The sequence below is a fragment of the Alosa sapidissima genome, chromosome 3, assembly GCF_018492685.1.
Source record: "Alosa sapidissima isolate fAloSap1 chromosome 3, fAloSap1.pri, whole genome shotgun sequence".
Lineage (NCBI taxonomy): Eukaryota > Metazoa > Chordata > Actinopteri > Clupeiformes > Clupeidae > Alosa > Alosa sapidissima.
In genome coordinates, this window is record NC_055959.1 from 38981070 (window position 1) to 38993818 (window position 12749).

The 12749-nt window shown below is 42.1% G+C and overlaps 1 protein-coding gene across 5 annotated transcripts; it reads left to right on the forward strand.

The window, feature by feature from the left end:
- The first annotated feature begins 4031 nt into the window (after positions 1–4031).
- Positions 4032–9653, forward strand: LOC121705676 (endochitinase A1-like). Of its 5 annotated transcripts, none has more exons than XM_042086845.1 (6): positions 4032–4131; positions 4338–4418; positions 5781–5807; positions 6665–7224; positions 7273–7325; positions 9441–9653. In XM_042086845.1, exons 2-6 carry the CDS (start codon positions 4379–4381, stop codon positions 9454–9456), a joined length of 696 nt encoding a protein of 231 aa, XP_041942779.1. In that variant the 5' UTR covers positions 4032–4131; positions 4338–4378; the 3' UTR covers positions 9457–9653. The 5 variants fall into 5 exon arrangements, with proteins under 5 accessions (XP_041942779.1, XP_041942780.1, XP_041942781.1 ...); XM_042086846.1 differs by having other exon boundaries at positions 6665–7215; positions 7300–7325; XM_042086847.1 differs by having other exon boundaries at positions 6665–7113.
- Positions 9654–12749: the final 3096 nt, after the last annotated feature.

Here is a 12749-nt window from a genome sequence, read left to right on the forward strand (position 1 = left end):
TATACATATATACAGAGAGAGAGAGAGAGAGAGAGAGAGAGAGAGCAATACAGAACAGGTTGTCGGTCTGAACTGAAGTTAGTATATATATATATATATAGGTAACACTTTATTTTAATGTGTCACAGTGTACCTACCTAATTAGGTACGGTGGTATAACCTGTGTAACAACATATACTATCATTGTACTTGCATTATGTATTTGTGGGTACCTACATATAAGCTTAGTTGTTACATTGTAATACTGAGTGCTTTTACAAAACTTTGCCAATTGGCCTACATTTTCATCAGAGGCAAAGAGCTGACCTGAGACCTGCTGGATGGGGTAAATCTGGTGTACATGTTTTTTTGCTCTTGGGTGCTCCTTGTTGGTGCCCCCCCCCCAATCCCAATCCTCCCCCACCTTTCTTATGCAGCCCTTGCCACTTAATCTACTAAACCCCTCGTCTACTGCACTCCCCCCCCCCCCCCCCCCATAAATGCACAAATAGGCTGACACCAGACATAATTTCACTGCATTTCTTACTTCCAGTAACTATATGCATGTGAACTTCCTTGTATCCTTGTATCCTTGTACCTGCTGTGTGTTTGTGAGTGTGTGTGTCTGTCTTTCTTTATGTGTGTGTGTGTGTGTGTGTGTATGTGTGTGCGCGTGTGTGTATGTGTGTGCGCGTGTGTGTGTGTATGTGTGTGCGCGTGTGCGTGCGTGTGTGTGCGTGTGTGTGTAAAGCTGTATTAGGTGATGAACTTCTGCCCTCTTCTCCTCACCTGTCTCTGTCCCAGGAGCTGGTACAAGAAGACGCCAGAGCACCGTGTGAAGCGCTCTGACAGTCTGAAGAAGCAGCACTCACTGGGTTAACACACACACACACACACACACACACACACACACAGTTCTGTGCCATACAGAAATTACTCCAGCTCATATTGTACTCCCGAGGTGAACCTTATGAGTCCCAGTCAGGCCTTAGCCTCAGTTTACCCCCCACCACCCCTCCCACACACACACACACACACACACACACATACACACATACACACACAATCACACACACACTCACACACACACACACACACTCACATACACACACTCACACATGCACTCACACACACACACACACAACACAATGCACACTCCTAATCACTCCTGTCAGACATCAACAAGATTGAACACTGTTGCTCACACACTTCCCATTAGTAGCAGCTGCTGTCCCTACTGAATGAGGATGTCTTCACCTCAGTCCTCTTGCTTCTGTCCCTACTGAATGAGGATGTCTTCACCTCAGTCCTCTTGCTTCACGCTTTAAACACAGAATTACTTTTAAAGAGCTGTTGATCAGCAGCTCATCAATATCCCACCTGAGCCTGTTTCCCCACACTACAACACACCTTATGCCCTCCTAATCCATTCTGCCCCCGCCAGACGTCAACAAGGGGGACGGAACACTATTGCACACATGCTGCTCTCTGTACTGCATGAGAGCGTCTGAAGGTCTGTCCTGTCCACTGGGTTTACATTTTACACAGCGTTACTGCAGAGTGTACTGTACATACTCATCACCCATAGTCGCTCCTATCGGACAGCAAGAGGAGGGAACACTGTCCCACACGCTTTCCACCAGTAGTACCTGCTCTGTGCACTGTTAGCAGGAAATAGGGTTAACAGTCCACTGTTTTTACATGTTTACATGCGGCGTTACCTAACGAAATGTTGATCGACAGATATGTGCTATGTAGGATATTAGCGTAGGACATTTACCTTGGACAGCTTTTGAAAGGACTTGTGTGACTATTGCCTTTTAAGTGTCAGTATTGGATTATTGAAATATGATTGTATGTTTACTTTTGATTTATTTTGTACGCCGAATTTGCAGTTCGCTGTTCTGATGAAACACACCATAAACTGTGCCTGTAAACACCAAACAAGCATGACTTTAGCTTACTGAAATCACCATTAGCCATTTTCTCATATAGAGGAATTTATTGAGTTTAGGTAAAATCCCGAATGTATTCTGCTTTTGCTAGCATTAAGACTAGTATCCTCGAGCCACAAACCATATAATCTGAAAAACAATATGTGCTGTAGACCAGAGAGGTTGTCAAATTTCCAGAGATGCAAACACTGCTTGGTATAACAAGGACATATTAGTCAACATGTCTCCTAGGGCAGAATCTAATTCTGTAGATCTATGGGAAGTCTCATAGAAAAAAAGATCTGTCCAAGCAACTGAACTGCTTGAGTGGCCCTGAACTAGTATCAGACTGCAAGGCTCTGGTCATCGCTAGAGCTTTGTGGCACCTCCATAGATTTGACCGCTCACTCAACAGAACAGCAGGTCCTATATTCACTCAACAGAACAGCAGGTCCTATATTCACTCAACAGAACAGCAGGTCCTATATTCACTCAACAGAACAGCAGGTCCTATATTCCTTGGACTGACCTGAAGAGGCCTGGGGCTTCCTTCATTCAGATTCAGATAGTATGCCTCCTTTGTAGTGAGTAGTGTGTGCACATTTACTTGAAATAAGTATTTATGAGGATGGAAATTAGGGCTGCTGGTCTGTACTTTTTAGAGAAGCTCTGATGAAAATATTGTGATGTGTATTTATTTGAACCAATACATTATTTGAAGTCTTTGGAATAAAGTTATTGAAATTTACAAGTGAAATAAAAGAATGTGAGTTTCTGTTTATATACCGGTTACAAAGAATACATATTCACTATGGCAACACATATTTTAGTATGATGAACCCCATATCCACTGGTGCATCTGCATTTGCTCTGCAAGTCAGTCTGTCAGTTTTCCATATACCCAGGAACTAATCACAATTGCTTATCCGGCATGGGGCGGGCTTCATACACAATAGCAATCATTTTGCATGATAAATTCCAGATTCATACACATATCAGTAAACCTCAACTTCCCTTGAGGTCAGTGGTACCAGGGATTTGATGTACCGGTAACTCTGTGTAGTTTCTGAGATAGCCTATAAGCATTTACAGTATGTGGGCTTGTGAGTGTATTTGTGTCTGTGTATATTTGTTTGTGTGTGTGTGGGGGCAGGGGGGGGGGTCTGTCTGGGTAAGAGAGGGGATCACAAAGTGTCAGAGTTGCACAGTTGTGGTGTAAATGTGAGATTTGAAACATTTGTTCTGTATAATTCCACAGGAATACAAAATGGATATGCACAGAATATTACTTTATCATATTTCAAAATGGGTTTTGTGGATATCCTTGTGTTTGTATGTGTGTATAAAGACGTAAAACAGATGTATTATTACAGTTGAAAATCTAAATCCCATTAAAAAGGTAGCTCTAACTTATACACAATGGCCATACTAGACTGAGATGAGCATCCAATCATGATTCTTTTCTTTTGTCCGTGTATAGAACCAGGCCCATCAGGCGGTTGGGCAAAACATATTTTTGGGTGGGCACTGGGCAGAGCTGTATTTTTTAAAAACCATTTTCAAGATCAAAACCACAACCCGAGCATAAATAATAGACATAAGATATTGTTCTTGATTCTTTATGGAACTGTAGGCCTACAATTCTATGATTGACAACTGAAATGACACCCACTTGAAAAAAAAGACAACCAGGATGGTGTGTCCTCATTTAAAAAGCTTTTTCAGATCAAAAAACCTGCCTTGACTTGTCCCTCACTGATTTGTGTTTTGCTAAACGTGTAGCCTACTTTAAGTGCTGTAAGGGAATTTTAAACGGTCACTATGGACATTAATGGGTTAAAATGAATCGCAGAAAACCCTGGTAACTGCATGTATCCATCATTATCGGGAAACCGTGCACTGGACTGTTTTTTGCCACCCTGGTGGCCATTTTGTATATTGTCCTGTGTTTGTTATGTGCTTTTGCTGTTCCCCATGTGCTCTGTGTTTACCTGCCTGCTTACTTGGAACTGTCTCCGCCCCTTTCCTTATTTGGTCTGCACTTCCTGTCTTATTAGTTTTCCCTCCATTTTCTGCTCACACCTGTTCCCTATTGTTGTTTTGTTGGTCTCGTCCAGTTATCTGTCAATCTGTTGGTCTGTGTATTTATAACCTCTCTGTTCCTCTTCTGTGCTTAGTTGGTTTGTTGCACTTGTTGGATAAGTTGAAAGTGAAGTCTGTAAGTTTTAGTTTTAGTTTTTCTTCTTTTTTTTCTGATTTCTGTCTGTTTGGATAGTCAGCCTGTCAGTGTTTCGTTTTTTTCTTCTTGTGTCGATTTACCAACAAACAAAATGTTTGAATGTTCTGGATTTAATGAGTCTTTCGCTTGAGTCCTCCTGCAAAACCCTGACATGTACATAACATGTGTTATGTGTGTTTTCACAGGTGCAGAGTACAAGATTTGGTCAAGAGAAAGGGAACCAACAATGATTTCATTTCCACTGTGGCTCTTCATGGTGGCACTGAGTAAGTTTCCTCAGATCCGTTCATAAAAATGTTTGTTTATACAATTACTGGCAAGTAGAGTTTTTTTTTTTTACTTTCTGTTTATGTTTTCACCGGACAAAGAATTACAAGAAGTTAATATGGAATGAGAAATTAATCTTTCCTAAATATGACCTCTACTAGGGAGTCATGTCCCTTTGTACACACACATAACATGAAGACACGCCACCCGCTGGTAGTGGGCAAAGGCATCATGAATAGTATGACCCTTGTGTAGTGGGCAGAGGCATCATGAATAGTATGACCCTTGTGTAGTGGGCAGAGGCGTCATGAATAGTATGACCCTTGTTGCTGAATGAGTGCAGTAAGGAAGCAGTGCAGGCTGATGTCTTTATATTTCCCCACCAGCTGGCCCAGTAGCAAATTACTTCTGTAAGATTGTGGAATGTGTGCATCTACTGTAATGACTCCTGTAGGACTTTGTGGAATGTGTGCATCTAATGGCTCCTGTAAGACATTGTGGAATGGGTGCATCTAATGCAGGGGTCGGCAAACTTTTTGGCTCAAGGGCCACATTGGGCCCCCCCCCTCCCCCCACGACACACGCATAAAAAAAAAAAAAAAAAAATATAGCCTATAAATTAGTATGAAAAGTATTTGTTTTAAAATGTGAATTGCTTAAAAATACTGCTAATTTTATGCTGTTTAACAAATGTATAAATTGTGCACTGTTGCTTTAAGACAGTCGCTTTAATTCACGTTTATTTCTTCTGCCTGTTCCGCTATGGCTAGTGCTGTACCTACGGCTGGGCCCTCTCTCAGTTTTTAAATGGTCAGTAGTGGGAACTACTGTTGCCTTCATGATTTCCTTTTAAAAGTTTCTTATAAGAAGCACACATCACTTATCAACAATGACGAGCCAGAACCTGCGGCTCTCTCCCTCTCTTCCCAATTAAATGGATCGCATAATGTTCACATTAGATCTGCTGCAAAGGAGATAACTAAGAGTTAACTTAGTTTAACATGATGTTATCTCTATTTAACATGATGTTTTGACATTGACATTGTAAACGTTCTCTAAGGAGAGTGAAAAGCAGTTTGCAGTAAAGCTAACCAACTATCGCAGGGAAAAAAATAGCAGGCAGCCTGATAACCAAATGAAATGCTCGGCGGGCCGGATGAAAGTGCTTGGCGGGCCGGATCCGGCCCGCGGGCCGCAGTTTGCCCACCCCTGATCTAATGGCTCCTGTAAGATGTTGTGGAATGTGTGCATCTACTGTAATGACTCCTGTAAGACATTGTGGAATGTGTGCATCTAATGACTCCTGTAGGTCATTGTGAAATGGGTGTGTGCCCCTAATGACTTCTGCTATATCCCAACAGGTGGGTGTTCCACTGCAGTACACACTGGTAAATACTCTTTTCTATCTTAATGTCTGTTTACACACTGTCTGCACAGATAAATGCCCACTTGTCACAGGAAGTGAAATGTTAGGCAATTTGACCAGTTTTTTCGAATCCCTAATTTTTTGGAGGTGTAACTTGTTTATTTATCTTCTGACTTATTGATCAGGAGAACGTCAAGGAACGCCAGACTTTCCAGTTTTATCAAACTAGTGTTGTGAACTCTGTCCTGCTTTCTAGTTTCTGTGAATCAAATGTAGAAATAATTACAAGGAGGTGCATGATTTCATTACAACAATACTATGATTAAGGGGGATGACTGGGGGATCCACCAATACAAATTTCTCAGGTGTAGTTGTGTGTGTGTGTGTGTGTGTGTGTGTGTGTTCAAATTAAAAGGGAATGAGATGCACAGGCACATTGCTTCAGTGTTTAAGGATAATAGTAAGCAACGATTCTAGAGCAGAGCTCTGTTCTAGAATCTTTGATAGTAAGTGGCATGAAACAGCTGTTTGAGCTTCACTTTCAATAAAGCAACAGTATTGTCAACCGTTAAAGGGGAACTATGCAGGTTTTTTTAGCATAAATTTTTTTCGGGTCGAATGGTGGCCGTCTCTCTTCCCCCTAGCCCCTGTGAGTGAGGGGAAAAAACACCCTTGCAACGCTTAAAAAATGGTTCTGGTATAAATCAGCCAAGGTTGGAGTGTTTGTACTTTAGAATTGGCTTAATTCAATCAGGATATTATGTATTCTAATGGATACGAAGATATCTCAAGGTTTACGCACAGTTGCTATGGGTAAAAGGGTTTGCCAAATGACTAAATGTAACATCCACCATCTTTGTCTACTGTGCCATCCTCTAGGCCTACTTGGAGGGCACCCCTGCTCTACAGTGCTCGCCTCTGCAGCCTCTACAGTGCCCTCCTCTACAGCCTCTACAGTGCCCGCCTCTACAGTGCCCACCTCTACAGCCTCTAAAGTGCCCACCTCTACAGCCTCTAAAGTGCCCACCTCTACAGCCTCTAAAGTGCCCACCTCTACAGCCTCTGCAGTGTCCTCCTCTACAGTGCCCACCTCTACAGCCTCTAAAGTGCCCACCTCTACAGCCTCCAAAGTGCCCACCTCTACAGCCTCCAAAGTGCCCACCTCTACAGCCTCCAAAGTGCCCACCTCTACAGCCTCCAAAGTGCCCACCTCTACAGCCTCTGCAGTGTCCTCCTCTACAGTGCCCACCTCTACAGCCTCCAAAGTGCCCACCTCTACAGCCTCCAAAGTGCCCACCTCTACAGCCTCCGCAGTGTCCTCCTCTACAGTGCCCACCTCTACAGCCTCTAAAGTGCCCACCTCTACAGCCTCTAAAGTGCCCACCTCTACAGCCTCTAAAGTGCCCACCTCTACAGCCTCTAAAGTGCCCTCCTCTACAGTGCCCTCCTCTACAACCTCTAAAGTGCCCACCTCTACAACCTCTAAAGTGCCCACCTCTACAACCTCTAAAGTGCCCTCTACAGTGCCTCGTAGACTCAGGTGGAGGAATTAAAACCCACTCTACGACAAATTAAATACGTCGGCAGTGAACAAAGCAAGGCTGTTGGCAACGTATTGCAGATCGGGTAGCCTAAATGCCTAAAATTATTCCCACATGTTCTTCAAATATGTGTTACGAAGGATTAGTAGCTTGCGGAATGTCTGAAATGAGTTGAAATAATTAAATGGCCTATTTTGAGTTCATAGAAAGCCCTACAGATGCAACCCAATTCAGAAGTGGGCATATAGATTATAGTAATATAATATAAGGATAATTGAATGTTTAAGTAGCCCCCTTTGACTGATTTAGTGTATGCCTAATCCTGTGAACATTTCAGATGCAACACCAAACGCACATGGCAGCAGGTGAAAATGAAACACAAAAACATTATTCAGAATAGTAGGTTTATATAGTTATAGCTTGCATTAATATTTCTTAATTATGAAAACATGTAGGCCTACTGTAGCTTATAGCCTTCACTTGGCCTCTGTTTTACAGCTAACAAAAAGGTGTCTCTGAACACTACTGTAGGAGGAAAGGCACCAGAGTTTTTTACAGTAGCAGAGGAGTTGGCCATCGCAAATAATGGTGGTAGGCTTATGGAGGGGGTTGAGGGAGGCATTCGGTCGGATTCTGGTGCTGTGGAAATGTGTAGCCTTTATGTGCAGGGTACAGTAATATGACCTTCAATTCAACAAGTTTGTTAAAATGGTGATTTTTATTTATTAGGCCTGCTGTAGGCTATGTCCGATTTATTTTCCGGACATACAGTATTCTTGCATCACCGATGGAATAGCCTACATGAATGTCCACGTACGGGCATTGTCAGATGATCTAGGAAGACGTCTCATAGCAAAGACGACGAATTCCCTCGGCTGACAATCTATCTTCATAGAGAATTTCGTCCGGGTAGGCTATATATATTTTCTGGCGGTCTCTAAAACCCCTCGCCCTGCGACGAGTCCCTCAAGATTTGCGCTCCAATGTCGTATGGATCATCCAGGTACGCCAACATGTCTCGAGAAATTGTTAGTGGAGGGGTGGTACTTATAAAGGGTGTGGTTAACGGAAACCTCGGGTTAACCAAGAACATAACCTCGGAGCAGGTTTGAGATGCAGCGTAAATTGCCATGGCAGCATACCTCGGTTAAAACCTATCCACCTTTCGTAGTACGGGTTAATCGGGAAGTTACGCCACACGTGATCAAGTTACTCTCGAAGTTACCCAGATAAGCCAGTAACCCCACTTCGTAGTACAGGCCCCTTGAGTCTGAGAAAGGCGCTATATAATTAAAACGTATTATTATTATTATTATTATTATTATTATTATTATAATAAAACACATGAAATGAAAATGTCACCTCTTTAACTGGTGGACGCCACACCTCATAACCAACTCTTATTGAAATCGGACCTTTTTCTCCTGAACCCCCCTCAGGGGAAATGGGGAACAACAGACTTTGACCTGGGCTGAAACAAGAGGAAGACAATTTCTCAGGTCTTGCTGTCTCAGCCCATTTGTAATTTAAGTTCAACTTACAGGCTAAAAACACGCCAGTTGCCTTCTATTATTTCTCCTCATAGGGGTGTAGGAGAAACCGGTCGGATCTCATTTCAAATTTGGCTTTCCTATTGGTGAGGTTTCTCCGTTAATCTGGAATGTTGCTGGTCTAAATTGGTACATTGAATCTAGATGTCGGAATGAAAAACGCTTAAACAGTTCTGGAATAATTTAGCCTTTTCAATTGATTTGCCAACTGACTGTTATATAGGCCTAATATTGAACCGAAGATTCAACTCTTATCAGTTGTAGACCAGAGTCAATTAAACAGTGACTTTATAGCACTTTACTTTAAACTATTCAAAACAGAGCATCCGTCTGTCTAGCTAGCTATAAGAGGTCTCTCTGACTCATTTACTTTTAGGCTAAATTTCAGAAGCACCACTATTGTAGACGCCCTGCCAGCTGTAATGACCGACCAGACCCATTTAAAACCAACACTGCAGCACCTCACTCTGTGCTATTAGGTGGAAAAAGAGCCGAGTTATTACAAGTATTATTCCCTCTTTTACAGTTCATGATGTATTACGCTGTGTCTTTTGCTGTTTCCAGGCTTGCCCACCGTTAATCGAGATGCTGGAGGAGCAGCTTGTGTCTTCCCTTTTGTGTACTTGGGGACACTCCACTGGACATGTACTACAATCAACCATAACAAGCCTTGGTGTTCAACCACAGGCAACTTTGACCAGGATGGGCAAGGGGGAGAATGCTGCGTTGAAGCTGGGTAACAGTATAATACTGTTTAATAAAACATTGAAAACAGAACTTGTTGCCCCAATTTATTTATTTATTTTTTTTGCCCAACATTGCACATCAACTTAGGAGGGCACTGCTCCCACATACTTTAGCCCATCATAAAATGCTTGACCTCTTCTGAAATCTGAGACCCAGTAGAATTCTCAGAAAGTCAGAGTGACTGGTGTACTGGCAACGAGTTACAGAGGCTTGAATGTTTTTTCTTTCAGCCGGAAACATGCATCTCTGGAACTGCCCACATCTGGGCCCCCTAGGTCACTGGTTCCCAAAGACTTGGTCGTGAGTGTGGGTCGCAGGAGATTTTATTTGGGTCGCCAGCACTATTTATGTTGTGTAATAGGCCTAACTTATACCATTTAGCCAGGAAAGCTAACAGTTTTCTATTAGGATCTAGTTTGTTACAGTTTTTCCTCGATCGTTTTGATACCAGTCAACTCTGAAATCACACTCTCAAAACAGTTAACACCCGTGTCTGAACAAAAGCACTCTGGACAAAATGACACATTTTGCTTGCAAAATGCTGTTACTCTCTCTACACTTAAAACATGCAGCAAAAGCAAATCTTGCCTTCAAACACTACAACTTGTTGCCAATTTAAAAAAACACTCTTTAATCCATCATTACACACTGGACAACAAAATGCAAAATCTAGTTCTCAAAATTAGCATTTTTGCTATGTCTGTTCCATTACTTTCTCATTTTTCTGGTAGGCCTATCAGAAAAAAACTGAAAAGACAAAATGTACTGAATAAAAAAATAATTTATTCATTCCTCCCAAGACGCAACTGCCATTGACCTGTAAGACATACAGTAAATACCTAGCAAGACAGTAAATTTCATTGAACTACAACTTGTCATTGTTCATTCATCCAAATAGACCTACAGTAAAGACCTTTTGTACTGTTTTCTCCACCAAATAGGCAATACAGTACTTTGTCTAAATGTGCATTAGATCCATACTTGCAAATAGCAACACAGAACAGACATCTCTTATGGATAATGAATGCTGATTAAAGAATTGTGCAAAGGAGTTTCACACAGGTGTATCAGATTCAGACTTAAGCAAGGAATCTATACTACCTGTGAAAAGATGTTTTACTTTTGTTTAGCATGGGAAAACCAAGAGTTTGGGGCTTTTGAATGACACCTGTGTTAACTGTTCTGCAAAAGGGGGTGAGAAATGTGTGAACCCAATGAAAATGTGTGAACACATTCGCAAGAGATGGCTACTTTCTTTGCACTGCAGAAGTCATGAAGACCAAGTGGGTTCTAGTTTACTTAAGCAGGTAAAAGCAATCGAGAAAAACTGTAACTACAGTCACGGCCCTCTGTGCAATTTTGTATTTAGAATAGCTCAAACTGGGGGGCGAACGCGTCGCAGAGGGGACAGCGTGGACATCTCACTTGCAAAATGAAACTTTTTTGTGGGGTGCCTGCCATGGACCTCGCAGTTGCAAAATTCAAGGGACATGAATCAGCCTTTTTGCACAAACATTAAAGGGGCATAGAAAAGTTTGAGAACCTATGGCCTAACACAATATTGGTGGTTGCATGTTTGCTCTGAAGTGAAATGGTCTGTCATTTTTAAAAAGTGGGTTCCCAGACAAAAAGTTTGGGAAACACTGCTCTAGGTCACGTGAACTGGCCTTGAAACACACCTGGACCTGGTCCCAGGCCTCAATTAAGGTCTCAATGTAGATGACTATAGAGGGGGGGGGGGGTAGATAGAGTATCTATCTAATCTATCTATCTACTGTGACTATAACCGTCACTGCCATGCAAGATACAAACAAAGAAACTCCAGAAGGTTAGCCTTCATTTGACACCAAAATTATGATTCTACTCAAATGGGTTCTTGTGTAGTAAGAGTTGGGTTGTCGGTATGCATCAATAAGTCCTTTTGAATTTTCCATAAAAATTTTGCTTTGAAATGTGTATGACTTTTGAGGGGTGTTTAGTAGGGTTCTTACGGTAAAATGACATATCCCTGAAACCAACTACTCCTTGGCTACAAGAATATCCATCTTTGAGGCTTGCTGTAGGCTCAAGATATCGTCAATCAAAGCTGGGGTGCCAATCCTGATTGACAGCTTGTTTGCCCAATTCCCTGTGGTTGCTTATATCTCGATAATCATAGGTCGCTCAGGCACATGAGTGGGCTCTATCTAACCGAGTCTCGTGAACACGCTGGTATGAGTCAACCTAAATATAGATATTAGAAAGCATTGGGCTCAAGATCTATTAGGTGGCATATGTAAAAGTGGCCGCGACATTGCTGGGGGCAACACGTTTACTGTCTATGGGCAACACTTGCCGGCAATCAGAGACCCCTGTTTGATTTCCAGTCAGTCACATGCTTCTCCATTGGCCTCCAGTGATTGTTGCCCTCACCAAGATGGCGGCGCTATTAACCCAATGCAGCATCTAGCTTTCTAATGTCTATGACCCTAACCTTGTGTTGAGGAAAACACCTCCAGCAAATGGGAATCACTGGAAAATAACTTTGCAAACACCATTTTCTTATTCTTTTCTTTTGTATGAGCTGGAATATACAGTACTCTCCAGACTTATTGGAGAATATTACAGGCTGTTTTATTGGCAAAGGGAGGGTTAAGAAGGTATTACAAGCAGGGGTGCCAATAATTGTGAGCAACATATTTTCATTAAAATATTTTATTTCTTTGAGATTTTCCTTTCTCAAAATAAGATTTGCATCCCTTCAAGGTTGGGCTTTTCCTAATTTGTTTCATTGTGAGATTACAACAAATCACCAACAGATTCTTTCTCCAACAGGTTTTTAGTCATCATTAGCAGAGGTGCCAATAACTCTCCATTGGCTCCCTATAGTAGCCAGAATTAAATTTAAATCTCTCACTTTGGCCTATAGGACACTAACTAGATCTGCTCCTAGTTATTTTAATTCAATAATTAAGCCTTACATCCCCAACTGCCCACTGCGGTCTTCTGGTGAGCGTATGTTGTGTCGACCAGTCATGAAAACTGGGTCTAATTCCAGACTCTTTTCTTCAGTGGTTCCATGTTGGTGGAATGAACTGCCCAGTGCTCTCCGTTCCTGTGGTAGTTTTGGGTCGTTTAAGAGGGGTC